General features: G+C 53.9%; 1 protein-coding gene across 3 annotated transcripts in view; it reads right to left on the minus strand.

Annotated features, from left to right (window-relative positions):
* Window positions 1-250: 250 nt before the first annotated feature.
* NOS3 (nitric oxide synthase 3) overlaps window positions 251-22640 on the minus strand; it is a 34010-nt gene continuing 11620 nt past the window's right edge. For all 3 annotated transcript variants that reach the window (XM_083466646.1, XM_083466647.1, XM_083466648.1), the window contains 18 exons: window positions 20678-20779; window positions 19711-19905; window positions 18572-18645; window positions 17577-17721; window positions 16562-16666; window positions 15185-15252; window positions 10876-10992; window positions 9514-9688; window positions 7898-8024; window positions 6762-6840; window positions 6377-6561; window positions 5198-5367; window positions 4052-4262; window positions 3757-3844; window positions 2522-2643; window positions 2287-2435; window positions 1121-1315; window positions 251-863 (listed from right to left, as the gene is read on the minus strand). In XM_083466646.1, the coding sequence (XP_083322772.1) occupies window positions 729-863; window positions 1121-1315; window positions 2287-2435; window positions 2522-2643; window positions 3757-3844; window positions 4052-4262; window positions 5198-5367; window positions 6377-6561; window positions 6762-6840; window positions 7898-8024; window positions 9514-9688; window positions 10876-10992; window positions 15185-15252; window positions 16562-16666; window positions 17577-17721; window positions 18572-18645; window positions 19711-19905; window positions 20678-20779 (2442 nt within the window). In that variant the 3' untranslated portion in view covers window positions 251-728. The remainder of the gene's footprint in view (window positions 864-1120; window positions 1316-2286; window positions 2436-2521; window positions 2644-3756; window positions 3845-4051; window positions 4263-5197; window positions 5368-6376; window positions 6562-6761; window positions 6841-7897; window positions 8025-9513; window positions 9689-10875; window positions 10993-15184; window positions 15253-16561; window positions 16667-17576; window positions 17722-18571; window positions 18646-19710; window positions 19906-20677; window positions 20780-22640) is intronic.

Raw genomic sequence — 22640 nt, forward strand, 5'->3', positions numbered from 1 at the left:
ATTGGGGGGCTTCTCCCTCCCCCTTGAAAGCTCCAAGCGGCTCTTCAGGGAAGGCGGCAGGTAGCTGGTTCCGATTGGCTGTGTCAAGCTGTGATGTCAGGGCACGTTCCTGGCTTATAGGGCAAGGGAAAGAAGAGCCGAGTTGAAAAGGGACCCTTAAGTGTCATCTAGTCCAACCCTGCGATGCCCTGTCCCCTCTGGCCTAAGGCTTCTCTTGCTAAGAAGCTTCTCTCTTCTTATAACCTGCGGGCGCTGCCTGACGGTGCCTTTATTTTCCACAGTTGGGTACAATTATTTTAGGAAGAGAGCCTGGCTTTCAGGCTGTCCTGGGACCAGGAGTTTGGCTACCTTGTCTGCTTCTGCCGCCATCCTCCTCCCTCGCAGTTCCAAAAATGCTCTTGGCGCTCTGTTTTAAGAAGTGGCCGGAAGGCAGAAGATTGAGGAGCGATAAATGGAAGGACTTGTTCATGCAACGCAGTGTGAAAACGACGGAACTCCCTGGAGGCAGGGATGCCCTTAGAAAAGGACCAATTCCTGGAGGAGGAGGAGGAGGAGGAGAGGCTGGGGGGGGGGGCCTGGCCAGGCTGACTGGGCTCTGCATCCCCCATCAGAGGCGAGAGCTGCTCTTCTAAGACCCTCCCCTCTTTGGAGAAAGGAGTGCGCGGACGCCAGAGCAGGGCAGGGGGGAAAGGCTTTTAATGGCAAGATCTGGAGCTGGGGGGGGGGTCTCAGAGGGAGGAGGGGGTGAGGCTGAGCAAGGACTGGCGCTTCTGCTGGGAGATGGACTGGCTGCGGATGAGCGAGGCCACCTCTTGCGTGCGGAAGGTCAGGCCAAAGATGTCTTCGTGGTAGCGGTTCTGGTCCTGGGAGAGAAAGAGGCAGTGTCAGATCCGACCCATGCGGACGCTCCCCCCCCCCCCCGGGCACCTCGTTGGAAGGGACCCCCAATGGTCACTGGTCCAGCCCCCAGCGCTGCAGGGAAGGAGGGCAGCTCCACAATTTGGTGCTGCTGATGCACTTGCTGTGACCTGAAGGGGCCACCCCCCGTAAGACCCTGCCCCAGGCAGCCTGCCTCCAGCGCTGGGGTCTGGCTGGGGGGCTGCTCCCCTTCCTCCCTCACCTGGAGTTCGCTGATCTTGTCCCCGGCCTCCGCCAGCGTCATGCCACCCTCCTTGGCCAGGATCTGTTGGACGGTCTGCAGGACCCCCGTTGCCATGGTGACATCCCCGCAGACGTACATGTGGCCCCCCCTCTGGCAAAGGACCTCGTGGACGTAGCTGGGCAGCTCCAAGCGCAGCAGGTCCTGAACATATGTCTGCAGGAAGAGGGAAAACCCGGCCTGGAAAGTCTGCCTGGAAAGGCTGGATGGGGTGGCTGATATCTGCCTACCCAGAGCCCCCCCCCCCCCATTTTATTATTTCCACTGCTCACTGGGGGGGGGGGCGCTGGAACTGCACTGGCCTCCTTGGCCATCCTGGTTTTACAGAGGCTGCCCTTAGCCTTCCTGACACAGAACAGCCTGAGAATGATAGAGTTGGAGGGATCCCAAGGGATCATCTAGCGGTCCCGCCCGCTGCAAGGCAGGGATCACAGCTCAAGAATCCGCAACAGATGGCCCTCCAACCTCTGCTTAAAAACCTCCAAGGAAGGAGAGGCCCCCATCTCCCGAGGGAAACCGTTCCGCTGTCAAACAACTTGGACTGCCAGAAAGGTCTTCCTCGTGTTTCACAAGAATCTCCTTTCTTGCACTTAAAGCGGATCAGAAGGGGTCCCCGTTGGCCCCCAGCCTTGTTTTGTGGAGGCCGCCTTGGACCTCCTGGCCCAGAACAGACTGGAGGGCGGAGGAGGAGTTAAACTGTGGAACTCCCTCCCACAGGAGAGAGGTTATAAAATTAGGCAGAGGCTGGAGAAAGCAGAAGGGATTTTTTCTCCATCTCTTGTGCTAAAACGAGTAGACTTCCAGTGAAGCTGCAGGTTGAAAGAGTCAGGGCAGGTAAAGGGAAGTCCTTCCCTCCACAGGAAGCAGGGATGGCCTCCAACCTGGAGAGGCAGCCATGTTTCTGAATGCCAGTTGCTGGAAGCCCCAGGACAGAGGTTTTGAGACCGCTGGTCCTGCTAGCTAGGGATCAGGGGAGTTGTAGGCCAGAAACATCTGGAGGGCTGAGGTTGAGGAGGCCTCTCGCAGGAGGACAGGGCTGCTCTTGCAGTGTGAGAAGAGGCTGCTGGCCAGATGGGCCCCTGGCTGGAGACAGGAGGCTCCCCCCCCCCCAATTCCCATATTCTTACCTTGGGGTAATCTGGGTCGCGGGAGAAGCAGGTGAGGACGCGGCTGAGGACCCCTTTCTGCTGCGCCTCCTGCACCTCCTCCTTGTAGATGTGGTCGTGGCGGGAGCTGCGGCAGCCAAAGACCAGCGTCATCTCGCCCGGGGGGAGCCCTGTGTGGGGCAGGAGGGGGTCAGGGCTGGGAGAGGCAAAGGCCGGCCGCCCCCAGCCCAAAGCCTCCCCGGCCCGCCTGACCCACCTTCGGCCTCCAGGCCGTGCAGCCGCTGCTGCCAGAAGCTCCGGAAGGGGGCGATGCCGGTGCCAGGCCCCACCAGGATGCAGGGGGCTGCGGGGTCCTGGGGCAGCTGGAAGTTGGGGGCGCTGTGGGGCAGAGACACCAAGAGTCACTTGCCTGGCGGGTGACAGGAGGGGAGCCCGGAAGCTGGACAAGGCAAGATTCAGCCCAGGCAAAAAGGAAGGGCTTTTTCATGCAACACAGATTGCAGAACTCCCTGCCACAGGGGGCAGCAATGACCACCAACCTGGGTGGCTTTAATAATAATAATAATAATAATAAATAATAATTTATTTATACCCCACCCATCTGGCTGGGTTTCCCCAGCCACTCGGCGGCTTCCAACCTAACACTAAAATACAATAACCTATTATACATTAAAAGCTTCCCTAAACAGGGCTGCTTTCAGATGTCTTCTAAAAGTTTGGTGGTTATTTTTCTCTTTGACATCTGGTGGGAGGGCATTCCATGGGGCGGGTGCCACTACCGAGAAGGCCCCTCTGCCTGTAACTTGGCTTCTCGCAGCAAGGGAACCGCCAGAAGGCCCTCGGCACTGGACCTCAGTGTCCGGGCAGAATGATGGGGGTGGAGACGCTCCTTCAGATATACTGGATGGAGGCCATTTAGGGCTTTCAAGGTCAGCACCAACACTGACTTGTGCTCGGAAACATACTGGGAGCCAGTGTAGGCCTTTCAAGACCAGTGTTATGTGTTATGTGGTCTCAGCGGCCGCTCCCAGTCACCAGTCTAGCTGCCACATTCTGGATTAGTTGCGTAGTTTCCGGGTCACCTTCAAAGGGAGCCCCACAGAGAGTGCATTGCAGTAGTCCAAGCGAGAGATAACCAGAGCATGCACCACTCTGGAGAGACAGTCCGCGGGCAGGTAGAGGATTGGAAAAATTCATGGAGGAGGAGGAGGAGAAAGGTTGGGGGAGGGAGTTCCACAGTCCGACTCTGTGTTGTGGGTGTAACATGTGAAGAAGTGCTTTCTTCCAACATGAGCTTTGTGGGACGTCCACGAGAGCAGGAGAGACATTCTTTTCTGGCGGCTCAACCGCGTGTGCCTCTTTCTCTGGGGAAGCAGGGGGGGGAGAGTTTGGCTCCCTTCCTCTGGGACACCTTGCTAAGGCCAGAGGGAACCTTTGGATAGGGCTGCTCCTTCGAGGTCCAAGCCCAAGCCCCCACCCCAGACCCCTTACCCTCGGACGAAAACCGGCACCATCTCGCCAGGCGCCAGCTTTGACAGCCACGTGGAACAGACGCCAAAGTGAAGGGGCCCCTTGCCGTCTGTGGAGCAAAGCGGGGGAGAGCGGGGAGCAAAATGAGAGGCGGCCTGGGAGGTTCTCCTCCCCACCCCGAAATGAGACTGCCTTCCCCCTCCCCAGGTGGCCAAGGTCACCCCTGCGACCGACTGTCCCCTTAGAATCACAAGATTGTAAAGTTGGAAGGGACCCCAAGGGCCATCTAGCCCAACCCCCCCCCAAAGAAACTCACTCTGGCTGTGGTAGTTGAGCACGGCCACGGTGAGGTGCATCTCCCCCGGGTGGGCGCTGGGCGCTGAGCTGAGGGAGTAGTAGCGTGGCTTGAGCAGGGGCAGCTGGGTGAGGAGCAGCGAGGGTGGCAGCGGCACCGAGGGGAACTCCTCCAGCACCTCCTCCAGGGTGGGGCAGCGGAACCACTTCCACTCCTCGTACAGGAGGGAGTCCTGCGGGGGAAAGGAGCAGCCCAGCCCCAAGCCCAAGGAGGGCAGGGAGAGGCAGTGGCGCTTAGCGGTTAGAGTGTCAGGCCTGGGAGAGACCAGGTTCAAATCCCACCCCCCACCCCTCAGCCGTGAAACTCCCTGGGTGACCTTAGGCCAGTCTCTGCCTCCCTCTCAGGGTTGTGGCGGGGATGAAGTGAGGATGGGGAGAAGAGCCCCGTCTGCCCCCTTGAGCTCCTTGTAGGAATGGGTGGGGGGGAAATGAAATACCGCATTTTCCGCTCTATAAGACGCACTTTTCCCCTCCTAAAAAGTAAGGGGAAATGTGTGTGCATCCTATAGAGTGAATGCAGGCGGGAGGCTCTGCTCAGCGCTCCCTTTAAAGAGCCGCGTGAAGCATGTGTGAGGCTCTTGGGGGCTTTTCCCCTCGGGGGGGAGCCCCCAAGAGCAGCACAAACGCTCTGCGTGCTCTTTAAAGGGAGCGCAGCACTTGGGGGAGCCTTCCTCCCGCTGCCCAGGAGAGGCTTCGCACCGCTGAGCCAGAAGCCGGGACAGCGAGAGGCTATCCCAGAAGCCAGATCCCTCTTGCTGTTCTGGCTTCTGGGATTCAGGGTATTTTTTTTCTTGTTTCCCCCCTCCAAAAATAGGTGCGTCTTATGGTCTGGTGCGTCTTATGGAGCGAAAAATATGGTATATTAAGACACCTGCTGGAACAAGAAAGTCTTATTCATGTGCCTTAGTCATGGGGAGGATGTCTAATCTCAGGTGGGAGGGAGTTCCGCAGGCTGGTGCATCTGAGACACGGGAGGCGAGCTAAGCAGGGTGGGCTCTGTGTGTGTGTTAGAGATAAAGGGGTCCATAACGCACAACCCCCCAGCTTCAAGGTCGTGTGGTGGGAGGGGAAGAATACCTATTTCCACCCCTCTTACGCAGCCCCCTACCTCTCCCAGCCGCTGCAGCTTCTCCCTCTCGGCCGGGTCTTCTGCCAGCGTGGACAGGATCTGGAGCAGCTGGGCGCTGGGGGGCGTCGTGAGGTCCAGGAAGAAGGTGAGCGCCTGGCGCAGCGTGCAGGGGGGCAGGCGGGGGCTGGGGACCCACAAGCGCTTTGGGCCTGAGGAGGAGAAGCAGGAGGGAGAGACTCAGCGGCCGCAGGAACTTCCAGCTGCCAAGCAGCTCAAAAGGCTTTTAGTCAGGCTTCACCACCACCGAATGGGAGAATGGTGGAGTTGGAAGGGACCCCCAAGGGTCATCTAGGCCAACCCCCTGCAAGGCAGGAATCACAGCTGAAACATCCAGGACAGGTGGGCATCCAACAGTGGAGAAAGGTGTGTGCGGGAGGGGGAGGGGGAGGAGCCAGCATCCACCCGCAGGGCCCCTCAAGGAGATCAATCCAGTTTGCTCACTGCAGCCACCCAAGCATTTGTCTGCAAAGAGGAGCTGCAGCCTTGACAAAGTATCAGTCATTACTGGTGAGCCCATACTGGCTCATCTAGACACCATAAGGAGAGCCTGCAGGATCAGGCCAAGGGCCCGACTAGTCCACAGTGGCCAGCCTGGGGTCCCATGTCCAGCTCTGGGCGCCACCGTTTAAGAAGGGCACTGACAAGCTGGAAGGTGGCCAGAGGAGTGGGCTGTATTTGCTGCCTGCGTTGAAATGTAAGTAAACCTTTTCGTCTATCTTACAAAAATGTGTGCTTCACTTTTAGCAAAGGGGGCAAAGAGGGGAAAGGTCAGCAAACCACAAATAAACAGGGACAAAAAGGTGTATTTGACTAATTCATAGCTTTCAGTAAACTGCAAAGCACCTAAGTGTTTTTCTTTGCTAAAAGGGCTTCACAGCCTGTTTACTCTCGTATTTCTCCCACACATGTGGAACAGGAGGTTTAAATCTTAATTGACAGCTTTAATTCTCAATCTTTCTTGTGTGTGTGTGTGTGTGCCCAGTGAAAACACAGCCAGAAATAAAGCAGAGCAACTGCAGTATAAAAAGTTGCAGGACTGGAAAGGCAGCACCCTGGTCTGGGCCCTAGGAGAGGGCACCCTTCTTTGCCCCACACTGGCCTGGAGGGCTTCCCCATTCGGCATGGGCCAGGCCCGTCTGGGCACAGGGGGCCACTCACTCTCTCCCGCCTCCAAGGTTTCCACGGTGACGGCCTCGTTGGCAGGGGGCGGGCCCTCCACTCGCTGCAGGATGGCATCCACCAGCTCTGCGTTGTTGGCGGGGAAGATGCCCACGTGGTCCCCCGGCTGGTAGGCCAGCTCTGGCTGGTCCCCCGTCTGCAGCTGCACCAGGATGGTGGAGCGGCTGCAATGGGGGAAAGGAGAAGAGCGGTCAGCCCTGGGGCGAGGGGGGGCAGCAGGAAGGCAGTGGCCTGTGCACAAGGCAGCCAGGAACCCCCAACCCCAAATGCTGGCGGAAATCAGGCCCCCTTGGCTGGGGGCTGCAAGAGGGAGAAGCGCCCGCCAAATTGGGATGAGCGCCAACTGTCCTGGTTTGACTCTCACCTGGATTCTGGGCTCTGCAGGTTCTTGACGGAGAGGATGTGGGACGGAACGACATTGCGCTTGTGGACGAGGGTCAGGCCTGAAGGGGGAGAAACTCAAAGGGTCAAGGTGGAGGCAGGGAGATGTTTCAAGCTTGGCTTTTCCAAATTTGGCAGTGGAGCGGGGAGAAAGGTCTCCGTGGGGGACAAGGAAGCAAAATGTGGGGCCCATGCAAAGAAACCCGAAAGTGGGGCCTCTGAGGATGTGCCTCTCTGCCCCACGGGATGGAACAACTTGCCCCACCTCCTCACAGGGTTTCTGGGCTTGTGGCTCCTGTCAGCCCCACACCTCTCCTTGGAGGCATTCAGTGCTGACTGGAGGGCCCCTCAGGACCCCTTGGGTGGGGGCACAGGCAGTGCCACAGGGTGCTGAGCCAAGGGAGTGCAAAATAATAATAAGAGCAACAACCACCACCTTAATTTATATGGATACCCAATGAGAGAATCCGTAAGAAAGCTACTGTACCGGAAGCAATTATTGAGAAAATAAGAAACATTTCGCAAGTGGTGCCAAGTTTTGTCCTTGCTTAGGCTGGCATATTATCAATGCCCCCCCCCGGCATGGGGGGAGGGGGGCAGAGCCCAAAGAAAGGGGGCTTCTCGGGGGTGTGGAAGAAAAGCCAGGCCTTAGCTCCAAGGCAATTGCGTTGGAGAAGAAGCCCCTCCCCAGCTAAGCTCTTCTGATGCCCCCCGCCAGGGCGTTCTGCTTGCATACGAGGCTTCACAGCTTTGATGGGGGTGTGCAAGTCATCCCACTCTGGTTAGTAAGATGCCCCCCAAAATTAGCTCTGCTGGGAAAACTACGTTGCTGGTCAAAAACCTTCCACATGCCCCACTCGTGCCCCCTTTTCTGCCACTTTCCTGCTGGCTTTTTTTTTTATTATTACACTAATGGGTGACCTACAAGACGCATATATGTTTCAGGCGCAGATCCTTCCAGACCCCAGACCCTGCATTCTGCTTCCACAAGGGTCAGCGGAGGGGAAGATGCACAATCTTTGGGGTAAGCGAGGGCAGGGCTGGTCGCTGGGCAGAGCACCAGCAGGAGGGCATCCGCTGGGCGCAGCAGAAGGCCATGATCCACCGCCCGACACGTACCTGGCAGGAGGTCCAGGGCCGCCGGGTGAACCACCAGGCGGAAGCGACTGCGCTTCCAGTGACAGGGGCTGTTGAAGACCTCTGTGCCGACCACCTGGGAGTCCACGCAGAAAGTGTCGCAGGCGGCCTGTGGGGAGACGAGGGTCAGGAGGGAGGGAGGACTTGCTCTCTGGGGAGGGCGCAGGGTCGTGGGGCTGGGAGGGACCCCAAGGGATGCAGGACACAGCTGCCCACTTGGGAAGGTGGGGAAGAGGAACATTGCTGTGGGGCTGGCAGGGATGGGGCGCCTTCTCCCTCTGCTCAACATGGAGGGACAGGGGCTTCCACCCCAGCCAAGGGAGACCCCGGAGCAAGCAAGCAGGCAGGCAGTGCCATTCCCCAGCTGCCCACCAGGTGGCACCAGCACCCCACACTCCAGGCCAGCAAAGCTCAGCATCCATTCAACCTGCAACAGCCCCTCCAAGGAGGATCTGAGAGGGGAGGGGCTTGCAAAAGGGGGAGGGGCTTGCAAAAGGGGAGGGGCATCTCTAGCAACTCCATATATCCAAAAGGTCAGTGCTTTCCAGCAAAAGAGGCACCCTCCTCCCTCCCTGTCCATCCACACCCGCAGCAAAAGGGGATTGTGGCACAGGACACGAGAATATCCCCGGGGGGGGGGGGCTGGATCAGGCCCACGGCCCACCTGGTCCAGCCTCCTCTTCCCTCAGTGGCCAACCAGGTGCCAGCAGGATTCGAACCCAAGAGCAACTCTCCCCTCCTGCGCTTCCCAGCCACTGCCCTTCAGAAGCCCTTCTGCCTCCGACTGGAGAGACAGAGCTCAGCCATCCTGGCAAGGAGCCCCCGGAGCCCCCGCCTCCCAGATTTGTCTTGGGGCAACGTGGAAGGGCAGCCGGCTGGGGACCCAGAGACCCAGTCAGGATTTCCACAAAGAATAAAGGTGGCCTGTTAAATGATCACAACAATCTTGCTGCTCTTGGGCTGCACTGACCATCCAAGGAAGTTATTTAAATATGGTCTTGTTTAGACAAACCTTTCCAGATGCTGATTTTAATCTCTTTTAGTGCTTTATATTTCAGTGTGAGAAGTGAGGTTACAGGGAACCAGGCAGAGGGCCTTCTCGGTAGTGGCACCCTGCCTATGGAGTGCCCTCCCTCCAGATGCGAAGGAAACAAACAACTATCTGACTTTTAGAAGACACCTGAAGGCAGCCCTCTTTAGGGAAGCTTTTAATGTTTGATGTTTTATTGTGCTTTTAATATTTTCTTGGAAGCTGCACAGAGTGGCTGGGGAAACCCAGCCAGATGGGTGGGGTATAAATAATAAATTATATTTTGTTTCAAAGTTTTGAAATAAATAAATAAATGACTCCTTTGGAGCCTCAAGAAGCTTACTCCAGAGGAGGAAAATCTGCTTCCTGCCTTGCTTGGGAACCTCCTATTTCATATGTCAAGCACTCTCTCTCTCTCTCTCTCTCTCTCTCTCTCTCTCTCTCTCACACACACACACACACACACACACACACACACACACCCCTCTACCTTGCAGTTCAATTGTTGCTCTTGACTCCCAAAGCGCTCCCCCCAATACACACAACGCCCCCCTTGCAGGGCGGCCACCTTGAAGACGTCCATGGCCCAGGTGCGGAAGGACTCCTCCTGGCCGCAGAGCTCGTCCCCCTCGCCCATGGGCAGGATCCGCTCGCCCCCCAGCTCCTCCAGGCGCGTGTCCACAGCATGGGCAAAGGCACAGAAGTGCAGGTAGGCCCGGGAGCCCAGCCCAAAGACGGCAAACCTGGAAAGGAGGAGGAGGAGACAGGCAGGGTGAGAGGGGGGCAGGGTGGGGGGCCAGGCTCTGCCCCCTCCCTCAGGAGTCAAGAGGCCCTTTGCCAGCTGGGCACCTCCAAGGCCAGCCAGAAGGAGTCTGCAGCTCAGCCGGACTCTGCCAAGCAAGTCCCAGAATCCTAGAAGGTGGAGTTGGAAGGGACCCCCAAGGCTCATCTAGTCCAGCCCCTGCAACGCAGGGACCACAGTTCAAGATCAATCTCTGCTTAAGAATCTCCAGTGAAGGACAGCCCCCCCCCGCCTTCCCAGGGAGCCCCTCCCACCACCCAGCAGCTTTTACTGCAAGAAAGGTCTTCCGAATGGGCTGAGCTCCCCTGGCAACCTTTGGGCCCAATCTCGCTCAGTTACAAAACCCACACGGCCTTTTTCTTTCCAATTTTCATTAATCTGGCTCCTCCTCCCACTAATAAACGGCCATTAAACTTGCTCTGTCCCAAGAGCTTAGGGGAAAGAATAGTCCAATAAAACAAAACAACTGTTAAATTTTAATATGGCCCGTATTGAATTAAAGATTGGTTTGGACCTCCTGAACTCGGCCCATTAAAAGCCGGTCACGACAAGATCGATTTCCCTGTGCTCAGCTCAGCACCAGCCCTCCTGCGGCTGTGAAGTCCTTTTGTTGCTCAGCTTCCCGGCATTTCAGCACAAAATGACGCCCAAGGAGACGGACGCCCAGGCGCTGCCCTGAGAAGTGGGGCTGGGCTTCAGCTCAGAGGGCAAGGGGAGGAGGGGGCTTCTGGCCAGCCTGGCTAGAGGGTCATTTGGTACATCTGCACCTCAAGGGCTGGGGAGGGACAAGGTGGGCGGGGGGGGGGGGAGAAGATGGCTTGGCTTCTGCCAAGGAGGAGGAAAATGCAGGTTTTGCCAAGGAAGAGCCCGGCCTTTGCAATGGCTCCCACCAACAAGGAGGTTCTGCTGCCCAGCTGGGCATTTGTGCCATTGCTGGGCTGCTGCCCTGATGAAGGTGCAGGGAGATGGCCAGTGGGGGCCTGGGCAAGGCATGGCTGCTGCCCCCTCAGGGCCTCGTGGAAGCTCCCTTCCTCTGTGCGTCCTGCCCCAGAAGCAGGATCCCTGCCTGCAGGGCTCTGCTCTTCAAGGAAGCAGGATCCGACCCTCCCTCCTTCCTGGGCGCCTTACCGGAGGGTCCCCAGGGCGCCTGCGCTGTCCGTGTTGCTGGACGCCCTCCTCTTGGTCTTCCAGGCAGCTACTGACGCGTCGGATTGAGAGATGCTGTTGAAGCGCATCTTGTAGCTCCTGCAGGGAGAGAGAGGAGAAGGGGCAGCAAGCGCCACCACCAGCTGCCCCCCCAGCCCCCACCTGGTCTGCCTCCACAGACACTTCTGAAGCCCAGTTGCTGGAAACCCTGGGAGGAGAGGGGCTGCTCTCGCACTCGGGTCCTGCTCGCAGGTTTCCCTTGGGGGCATTGAGTGGACCAGTCTATGATTCTCTGACTAGACGGGTGTATGGGCAATCTTTTCCGGAAGATATTTGTACAGTGGACCCTCAGTTTACGTATCTCTCTGGGTACATAATTTTTGGGCTGCGAAAGCAGCAAACCCAGAAGTATTTTTCCGGGTTTTGCTGCTTGTACATGCGCAAAGCACTCTGCGCGCAGCTCACGTGCACATAAGTGGCACCTCTGGTTACGGATTTTTCAGGGTGCACATGGACCCCCAGAACGAATTAAATCCGTATCCAGAGGGTCCACTGTACTTTGAGATAGTACTTTGAAATAGTGATCTAGCACGGTCATCTCTTCCTGCCTCTGTTTCCCTCCCCTCTTTATCTCTTGTTCTGCTCTTTGATGGCTGAGAACAGCCTTGAATTTGCTGGAAGGAAGGGATGATGCAGAGTGTTAGACACTGTTTGGAGGAATGTGCAGTATTGGAAGAGGGGGATAGCTAAATAATAATCTGCACCAGCTATCCAGGCAAGGCACGGAGGCTAACCAGTTAGCTATCTAGAAATCAGATGGTTTGGGAGCATAGTTCTGAGAAGCTTGTGCGTGAACTCATGGCCAGAGGGTCGTGCAAAGAACTGGAGACTGCCTGAAGGTCACTTTGCCACTTCTTGGTATTTTTTTAATAATAATATTTATTGCTTTTACAACAATTTAAACACTTACAAAAGAAAAAAACAAAGAAAAAACAAAAAAGAGTACATTATAATACAAAAACACTACATAAAAATTAACAAAACAAAACAAAAACAATTTAAAAACACATCAAAAGAAAGAAGAAAAAAGAAAAAAACTTCCAATATCTTATCTTTCTTTCCCATATTTCCGCGGCCTCCTCACACCTCCCTTTTCGTATTCCACTTCTATTAATTATTTCAGCAATTCCTTACCATCTTCCCCTGTTTTCTATCCCATAATTATCTTAACACCTTTTAACCTTATTTTCCTTTAATACTCTATTAATCTATTTATACTTAATTCCTTATAACATTTCTACTGAAGCCATATAATTTCATTCCAACATTCTTTTAATATTCATTAATTTTACAATATTTCTATAAATAGTCTTTAAACTTTTCCCAGTCTTCTTCCACCGACTCTTCTCCCTGGTCTCGGATCTTGCCAGTCTTTTCCGCCAATTCCGTCTAGTCCATCAACTTCATCTGCCATTATCCAACACTTCAGTGCTTTTAAGAGACAGCCATTCTCTCAGCCAGCAAAAAGCAGATGATTCACAACAAAGTTTAGGTGTCTGGCAGGGCAGGTCCACCTCCTTCTTTGGCATCCGTCAATATCTTAAGTTTTACTCGAGGCTTCCTGCCCTGCCAAACCAATCCAGGAACATCCCTCTGCCACCTCCTGAAACAATCCCTCCCATCCAAAACTTGCACTTTTTGACACAAAAGCAACATCCCCGGCAACACAGCAACCCTCATCCCCACCACAACAGCTCGGCCCAACCATAACAACTTCAGATTTGTCCATATTTCACAATCCCCCTTCTCTTCAATCCAACGTCCTTCACAGTTACCCTTAAGTAAATTCACATTTTTGGCGGTCCTACTGACCCCCCCAAAATCTCTCTTTCTCAGCCAATGTTGATCCTGTCTCCTCCTGAAGCACTGTCAAACTTTCCTTTCCCAGTTCTGGTGGGGTTCTGATCCTCAAATTCATCTGTTTTTCTTTAAGCTCCATCATAGCAAATGTCAGCTTATATTCGTCAAGTTGCTTTTGAATGCACGGGGCTCTCTCACACTCCAATTGTGTTGTTTTACATTCAGCAGCAAAGGTTTTCTTCCTGACTTCATCCGCAGTTTGCCGTATTAAAGTAGATTCCTGTGTCAATTTCTGTGTGGTTTCTGTGTTGGTGTTCACCTTTTGTCCCAGATTATTTAAACTTTCTACAATTAAGTCAATTTTATTATTTGCAGCGTCCGCTTTCACATTCATCACTTCTGTTTTCTTGTGAAGCTGTTCCAGCGAGTCATTTATTTTCAATAATGCGACCACTAAGGCCTCTTCTGTTGACATTTCATCTGTTCTTTCCTTTCCATTTGCCATAACACTTAAAAAATTCAAGGTCAATCCCAGAGTCACACAGTTTTTATCTTGCAGCTGGAAACTCCCCTAGCCCAGATCTTATAAAGTAACCAATTTCAGAAACTTCCACTAGGGGGAAACAGTTTCTATTTATAATAGTCAACAATGTCACCTTTAAGCGCAACCCGTACAATCCAAAGTTAGTTTCAGTTTTCAGTTACTTTATTACTCCTTTTTAGAAGCAGCCGGAGACAGTAGGAACAATATATCTCTCTTATTTTGCTAGCTGTCAAGGAACGTTCTAAGTGCTGTCAATGGACATTCCAAAACATCAGTCCTACTAGCAGCCCGTTTCCAGGGTTAGAGCGGCAGTATTTTAACTCTCTTTACTCTCTCCTGCAGGCATACTCAGTCCAAAACTCCCCCCCCCTTTCTCCTGCCTCCAAGAGGGATTTTATACTCTTTGCCAATGGAAATTTAATCTTTTACAAAAGACTTTCCAAGACTTCAGCTTACAGACTCCTTGCCTCAGTCTATTTACAAATAGGGAAGGCGGACATCCTGTTTTGAACCTCCCCGTTTCGATGCCAAATTAAACGTTTAAAATCCGATTCTCCCGTATCAGCTCTACTCGCGGGTAATTACTTTGGAGTCAAATTGTCCACAGGAAAAAGTCAGTGCTCTCCGGCAACAGCTATGTGGCTTCGCTCCGTGGAAGAAGCAGACGATTCGAAGCACCGCGCCACTCACCCCACGTCGCTCCGGGTCCCTGAAATCAGGTTCCCCCGCGAGTAGGGGAGGCGCAAAAGGTGCTTGCCGAATCCCACGTTCACAGGCTTCTCCCACCTGTGATTTTTACGGGTCTCCGCCTTCGCCGCGGCGGTACAGACCCAAATTCCCACGGGGCAAGTTCCTCCTGATCAGAGGAACTCCGCCGTTGCCAGAGGCACCAACCCGGAAGTCCACTTTGCCACTTCTTGAGGGCTTCCCAGTGGCAGATCAAAGTGGTAATGTAGATAATGCTTGCTGTTTAGAATAAAATCTTTAATCTTCTCACTTGTGTTTGTATTGCTTCTGAATCTAATTTTAAAAGAACCACCTTGCATTGGGCAAGACAATGGGCCCCCGAAGCACTGCTCTCTCCTTTTCTTTCCAGGGAGGCGTCAAAACTGAGAGGCGTCATTCTTGCCTCCTCATCACCGGGAGAAGAGGATGCTGGACTAGAGGCCTGATCCTGGCCTGATCCTGCAGGCTCTTCTTACACATACAGGGAAAGAGATCACTCTGGCTTGGGGGGGTCCCAGCCCTTCCGTGGGGCCAAGAGGCGCTTTCAGCTAGTGGCAAGTCAGGACCTGGGACCAGCTCTGTGTTTGGGGGGGGGGCAGCGGAGAGAGGCAGGGTGAGGCCAAAGTGCCTTTCATCTGCGATGTTCCCTGGCAGCTTGATGCACCGGCCTCATCCCGTACCCGGGTCCAGGCGCCAATCAGAGCCGCTTCCCCCGTGGGCAGCAAAGTTAATTAGCTCCGTAGATTATGACACTAATGAGGGCAGGCATCAAAGGAAGGGGTGCCCTTTCCTCCAGGCAGAAAGAGACCGAGTCGAGGTCGTGGGTGGGGAGGAGGGAGGTCAAAGAAGCAGCTTTCAGCTTAAAGAAAAGAGACACCCAGGGGCCGGGAGCAAAGCCTGAAGGTCTGGAAGACCCTTCGACTCTCTTGCCGGGCGGAGAGGGCAGCCAAATCCTGGCAGATCCACAAGACACCCTTTGCCAACCTCCCACTGTAACCTCCGAGACTCGCCTGCAAAGTCACAACCGCCTCCAAGTTGCTTCCTCTAAATAAACTGCAAGAGAGGAAACAGGCAGAGCGAGATTGTGGGGAGGAGGGTCTGGATCCGCAGGAGGGGAAGAGGCAAAGGAGGAAAGCGGAGCTTCCTCTGGGTAGGACTTACTTTTGAAGCTCAGGCTCAGAGTCTGCAAGGTAAGGGCAGGACATCTCCATCAGGGCGCGGGCGAATCTCTGCAGGGAGAGAGAGAAAAGCAGGGAGGCAACCAAGTGAGGACCCAATCCAAGCAGATGGTCTTTATCATTGACTGAATCTATATACCGCCCCCCAAACTCGAAGGTCTCAAGGCGGTTCAGAAGAGGGGCCAGGGCTCAGTTCTGCTCAGATAGGGGAGGTACGACGGTGGTGAAAAGGAGAACAGTTGAGCAGATGTTCAGAAGTACAATAATTGTGCACAAATTCCAGTCTCTGCTCATGAGAGAGCCAATCTGAGAAGGACCAGCTCATCTATTATTATTATCGTTGTTGTTGTTGTTGCTGCTACTACTACTACTACATTTGTATAGCTCCCAGGGCAGTTCACACCATAAATGACCACAAACTACGTAGTAAAAACAACCACAAACCCAATTCTCCCCTCCCACACCCCACTGAAAAGGGCGTCCGTCAGCCCCAGGCCTGAAGTGGGCCATGAAGGCACCATTTCCACTGCCTTTTCAAAACCTCACGGGGGGGGGGGGGTCAGCAGAGGCTGAGCACCCATCGGTCAGGGATTTTCCAAGCTCTGCTTCCTGCCTCACAGCGCTTTGGACTAGAGGACCTTTGGGGATCCCGGCCAACTCTATGATTCCAAATGGAGATTTTTATCTCAGCCCGTATGTTCTGCATTTGAAATTGCTTTTGTATACATGCCTTTAATGTCAAATCACTTCAGGGGGAGCAGACCAGACCTAAGTCAGCCCAGCACGGAGTGGGACCCCAATTTTTGGGAGGCCACCACCCACCCCTAGAGTTGGAAGGGACCCTGAAGGCCATCCAGTCCAACCCCCGTGAGGCAGGGACTCAAACGCGTGACCCTGAGATGAAGAGTCTGCTGCTCTACAGATGGAGCTCTCCCAGGTCCTCAGCTCACCCCCAGTGTGCCCCCCCCCCGCCCTACAAAAAAGACTTAATCAGAGCAGCGGTTTGCAGAACAGCATGATAAAATTCAGAAGAGGCACAATTAATTGCACATCTATTCAAAATCCAATTAAAACCACTTAGTTTTATTTATTCAACAGAACAAAGGCATTTTATCCGGAGACACCAGCTTTTCGAAGTCTGATGATCGTTTACACTCCCAGTGCCCCCCCCATGTAGGAATTGCAGTGAGAGAATCCCTGATGGGTGACAGCCCAACCCACCACCCAACGGATCTGGATTTGGGTTCCAGTACATGCCAAGGGTGCCAGGTTGGGGGAGGCTGCCCCCCCCCTGGGCAGAGCTTTGGACTCTCAGCCCCACTTGGGAGTCTCGGGGAAAAGGGGGAGAAGCCAGCGTCACCTCGCCATTCTCGGGGGGGTCTCCGTTGCCAAAGGTGCTGGTCACCACCAGGACGAGGGTCTCGTGCTCCAGGGAAACGACGTCGTATTCGTCCATGCAGACCACCTGCCGGGAAGCGCCAGGGGGGTCAGGAGGGTGAGGGGGGCCCTCAAATGCTTCCACCCTCTGTTGCCCCCCAAGGGGCAGCGTGTGAGCTCGCTGGAGACCTGGAGCCAGGAGGGCTCTGCTCTGCCTGCTGCATCTGGAGCCAATTGCTGGGAACAGGGCCGGGTTGGGGGGGGGCGGGGATCCTGCACACAGAGCACTGAGCAGAGGGGCATAAAATAATAAGAATAAATAAGAAATCAATCTATATTTGTACAGGTACCCACTGGGAAGTTCCATAAAAAGAAACTGTGCCAGGAGGAATTACTACGGAAATAAGAAATCTTTAGCTGGGGGCACCAAATGTTGAGTCATATTCCCAAAGTCCTGCTGCTCCAGGGCTTGATCCTGCTTGGGGGTTTCACTTTGGGGCCCCTGGGAGATGCACCCGGTGGGGACCCTCTGGCCGGGCTCCTCTTTTCTTCTGGACCCTCCAGGGTGAAGCCTCCAGCACCAGAGGCAGTCTGTCTCCATTCCTCGGTTCTCGGGGTGTTTGGTCACTGTGAGACCAGGAGGCTGGACCGGGGGGGGGCACTGCCTGATCCAGCAAGACTCTTCTTAGGTTCTTAAGGTTGACCTTGACCCCCCCCCACCCAAAGTGAATTATTGCCTTCAATGGAAAGAGCAGAGAGCCGGAAGTGCGTCACACCACACAAACACAAGACACACCCTCCAGTTCCACCATGAGCCTTGCCAAACACGGGGCAAGAAACGCGCCACTCCTGGCACACTTTGCCTGGGGAACTCCTTGCCACCTTGGGGGGGGGGAGCGTCGCCTCGCTTCATGTGCTCTGTGGGCATCAGGAGGGAAAGGGGCAGTGAGCACCCACCCAGCTGCTGACCCCCACCCCCCGCTGTGCGCTGGGCCCACCTGGGGGGCAAAGGAGCCCTTGAAGAGCTGCTTCAGCTTCAGGGCGTAGGCCTGCGACTTCCCCATCTCGGAGGCGTACAGGATCGTGGCCTTGACCCGCTTGGCCATCACGTGGCCCATCAACTTGGCTGAGATCTTGACTGCTCTGCAGGGGGGGGGGGGAGAGAGCAGGACAGGAGGACTCAGCCCAGCCCACTTTCCCCAGGCAGGATGGCACCTTCCCCAGGGCCAACCCTGCCCAGGCCTGGACAGGCCGTTGGGGAGGCAGAGCCAAGCAGAACACACTATTCATTGATTAGGTTATTCTATTAGATTTGTGCCCACGCTTCACCCACAGATCTCAGGGGCTTCACGGTATGAAAATGCAAGACCAGACTGCCTGCAGTGACTGACAGCAGAGGCTCTCCAGGATTTGAGCAGGGGAGCCTTTCCCAGTGACCTGGAGACGCCAGCAGGGATCAAACCTGGGACCTTCTGCAGGCCAAGCAGATGTCCAGCCCTCAATGGCGCATCCCCCTCCTGGCTTGTACTTATTGGCACTCTTCGTCTGAGGTCCCAGTCGCAAAAGCTCCCTGTGCTGCTGCTGAGAGGCGTCTTGCCCCTGAGCATGTCCCAAGGCATCGGGGCCAGGGATAGCCTCTTCCGAAGCCAAGCTGCACTCTGCACATGCTCTGAGCATTCAAAGCATCCAGGAAGATTTCTGAGGAGGTGCTAGAAGCAAGTTCCTGCCCCTGTTTCTTCAGAGGAGGGCTTGGAAATGTGTGCTCCCCCCCAAGCTGCCGCCCACCCCCACCCTAGTCCTGCCTCAGAGCTCTCAAGAAACAGTGCTTCCCACATTGCAGGGGGTTGGGCTAGATGACCCTTGGGGCTCCCTTGCCACTCTACCATTCTTATTCCTTGGCACGGCTGAGAGCCCTTTGTGCTGATGGAATGACCCACTCCCTGCACTCCCCCCTCCAAGATGCGACCCAATTCCTCCCCCCGCAAGGACCTACTTGGCAATCTCCTTGAAGGTCTTCTTTCGGGTGACAGTGGTTCCTTTGGGGATGTAGGTTTTCCAGGGGTCGCTCTGTGGGAACAGCATGGGAATGAGGAAGCAGGACGGGGGACGGGGGTCACAAGCCTTGAAACGCCTCCCCCCACCCCAGAAAAAAAGCTTATTTCGCAAAGCAGCTCTCAGGAGTCCATTGTAGCACTGCAGCTAGCAGCGCCCCCAGTGGCAGCCAAGCAAACTGCAGGGTGACAACAGCCTTGCATTCTTTGTATATATAATGCCTTCCGATACGTACAGTATGCTCGCAACTTACGCAGGTTCTGTTCTGGGGATTGTGTCTAAAGCCAAAATTGCATTTGGTGAAAACACATCGGGTGCAACGGCAGGCAGAATTGCCAAAGTATTTTTTCCTGGATGCCTGGACCCCGTTTTGTTTTATTTTGCCACGTGCATAAAGTTGAATGTGAACAAGTAAAATGTGCATGAATTGTGGGCTTAGCGCATCTATATCTATTTGTGTGTCTGTACAGAAAACCCACAATAACCTTCCTTTTAAGTTGCAAAGGGATGCACTTTGCTGAACTCAAATGTGGGGAAGGAAGGATATATCTAATAAATATATCCTCTCCTAGCATCTATTGTGATTTTTTTTCTTGATTTTATAGAATTTGGCATTCCTTTTAGGGCATATAAAGGCAACCTCGTCGCCAGCCTGGCGAATCTGGAACTCGACTCGATATTTGGATCACGCTGACATCCTTTACTTGGACCTTGCTATTCTCCTTTATCATTTTGTTTTCCATCTTTCAATTTCTAACTAGTGTTATAAATATTCTATTTTACATAAAAACTAAAATGAAATGCTAAAGAACTTTATGCAAAAATGTATATATTGCAAAACGGATGGTTCAGTTAGACATTAATGGTTACCATCAACAGATCTCCCCCCTAAAAAGGGCACGGATCCTGGTTAAATGGGGGGGGGGGAGAGATGTGAGCTGGCATTTCTGTGCCCATGACATCATGGAGATGCCTGTAGGAGGCGCTCCTGGGCACAAACACCTCCTCTCTGCACCCCTTTGCCACGCAGAGGGCAGGCAGCACCTCCTGGAGCCCCTGGGGGGGTGAGGGGGGTCTCACCTGGTACCGGAAGAGAGGAGAGAGTTGGTAGTTGACCAGCTCTTGGTGGAAGATGGGGGAGAGGCTGCCGGAGATGGGGGGCACCAGCCAGACCCAGTCGGAGGGGCAGCCCCCGCGCAGGCGCTGCTCGTTCTCCAGGTGCTTCATGAAGGAGTCGGCGATGGCGTGGTGGTCCACGATGGTCACCTTGGCCAGCTGCAGGAAGAGGCAGGGTCAGGGCAAGGCGGGGAAGCCCCACCCCAGCCCCCTGTCACCCAGAAGCCTTACCAGAAAGGGTCCCGGGTCCAGTCCCTGGTGGGGGCAGCACCAGCATCTCCTGGTAGGGCTGCGGGGGGTGTGTGTGCGATTCCTGCATTGCAGGGGTTGGACTAGATGGCCCTTGGGGGTCCCCTTCCAACTCTCCCCTTCTGCACCCCCACTGCCTGGCGCCCTGGAGGGAAGAGTAGCTGAAGGCGGCTTCCTTCCTCCGTGTTTCTCCACCTCCTGGCTGTGGGGACCTGGGGACCCACCACAGGGGGGGGAGCTCAATCCACGCTGAGCTCAAGAAGCAGCCGCCACTCTCAGAAAGCTCCGCCCTCCCCCCCCTCCAAAAAGGCCCAAAGCCCAGGGAATCCTCCGTCTCTGGAGAAAATCCTCTAAGGGGGCAGCGTTTGGGATATTTTTGTATAGAGAAAAAGGAAGAAATAGGCGACAAAGCAGAGGCTTGTAAAAGGATGCCTGTCATGAAGAAAGTGGAGAGAGGAAGGTTTTCTCCCCCGGCACCAGAACTTGCGGGGATCCCGTGAAGCTGATCGCAGAATCATTAAATCACAGAATTCATAGAGCTGCAAGAGACCCCAAGAGTCATCTAGTCCTATGCTCTTACCCAGGAAGGGGGGCTGGTGGGGTGAATTCCCAGCAAGCTCTCTTCCTCCTCCTCCCCTCCCCACCTGCGCTTCACTCCCTTGTCTCCCCCCAAATCCATCACCTGGAAACTGTGCAAAATGGCCACATTCATCTCCACGGCCGCCCTGTCCTTCCAGAGGGAGGAGGTCGTCTGGGTGTCCAGCCCCATCTGCTCAGCCACCTCCTGCAAAGACACATTTCAGTTGGGGGGGGCAGGACCTTTACGCCGCCTGCGTGGAAGACGCACCATCCAACCTCACAAGGCACATTCTTCCTAGTTAGCAGCTGAAGGGGTTAAGACCATAGAGCTGAGTTGCTGATAGGCTGGCTCAGACCATAGAAACGTAATTGGTAGAGAAGGCTCTGTGTGATGTCACTTCCCCTCCTCTCCTGGGAGGGAAGAAGTAGTTCCTCTTCTACTCGCTTTCTTTTTGCTGCAAAGTCAAGTATTTTACCTGCATTACTTTTTACTGCTGTTGCCGCACAAATGCTGGATTAAACTATATGTTTTAAACTTATTTCTCAGTCTGGAGCCTGTTTCTTTGATAAACGGGAAAACTAAAGGGGGAGATCAGCCTAACGCTTATTTCCTGTGCTTAAGATTTACACTCTGCTGAGAGGCCTTTCTCTCCTGGGAGAGTCTCCAAAAGCTCTGTCTTTGCAGCCACATTGTCTCCTTGTCTCAGCCCACACCTGCGGGACTCCAGAGGGATAAAATACAGTCAGCATATTCCCTCACCTGCCTAATAAGACCTACCAGCCTGCTCCAATACCAGGGGCTGCTGGCAATGGGGGCCCTGCCCTGCCCTCCACATTCGGAGACAGCAATGCCTCTGGAACTGCCGGGGAGGAGAATTGGGCTCGGATCCAGCCTGCGCGTTTCCCGCTGAGGCATCAGGTTGGCTACTTGCTGCACCAGATGAGCCATTGGCCTGCTCCAGTCAGGTCTCTTGCTATGAGTGAAACCTCCAGCACCAGGGGCAGTCTATCTAGATTCCTAGGGTTAAACCACAGAGCCTAGGACTCGCCAATCAGAAGGTCAGCGGTTCGAATCCCCACAACGGGGTGAGCTCCTGTTGTTTGGTCCCTGCTCCTGCCAACCTAGCAGTTCGAAAGCACGTCAAATGCAAGTAGATAAATAGGTACCACTCCAGTGGGAAGGTAAACGGTGTTTCCATGCACTGCTCTGGTTCGCCAGAAGCGGCTTAGTCCTGCTGGCCACATGACCCGGAAGCTGTATGCTGGCTCCCTCGGCCAATAAAGCGAGATGAGCGCTGCAACCCCAGAGTCGGTCACGACTGGACCTAATGGCCAGGGGTCCCTTTACCTTTTTATCAAGATTCCTAGGTTCCTATGGGTATTTGGCCCCTGTGAGAACAGCATGCTGGGCCAGATGTACGGTGTTAAAGGAAAATATTATGAAAATGATGTATAGATGGTACTTAACTCCTGTAAAATTAGCAAAGATTTATCACAATAGTGATAATTTATGTTGGAAATGTAAAGAAAAAGAAGGTACCTTTTATCATATGTGGTGGACATGCCCCAAGGTGAAAGACTTCTGGGAGAAGATTTATAATGAATTGGAAAAAATGTTGAAATATACATTTATTAAGAATCCATAGGCCTTTCTTGTTGGAATAATAGGTTTGGAATTGCCCAAGAAAGACATTAGATTGTTTTTGTATGCCACAGCTGGTGCTAGGATTTTGTTAGCCAAAAATTGGAAAGCACAAGAAGTGCCAAGAGTGGAGAATGATGAAGATGATGATGATGGACTTTTGGGAGCTGGCCGACCTGACCGGAAGAGTCCATGACCAGAAGGAGGAGGAGTACCAGGAGGAATGGATGAAATTCAAAGACTATTTAGCTAAATATGTTAAGATAACTTAAATAGAAATACTTGCAAATACCAGATTGGCTTAGGATTTAAATATGTGATTTTATAGAATAATACTTTTAAAGTTAATATGGTGAGAAAGAAAGATGTTAATTGACTAAGTAAATTTTATGAGAAATTAGTTTTGGAAAACTGTTACATTGAA

Source organism: Podarcis liolepis (assembly GCF_965112155.1).
Source record: "Podarcis liolepis genome assembly, chromosome: 12".
In the NCBI taxonomy this organism is placed as follows: Eukaryota; Metazoa; Chordata; class Lepidosauria; order Squamata; family Lacertidae; genus Podarcis; species Podarcis liolepis.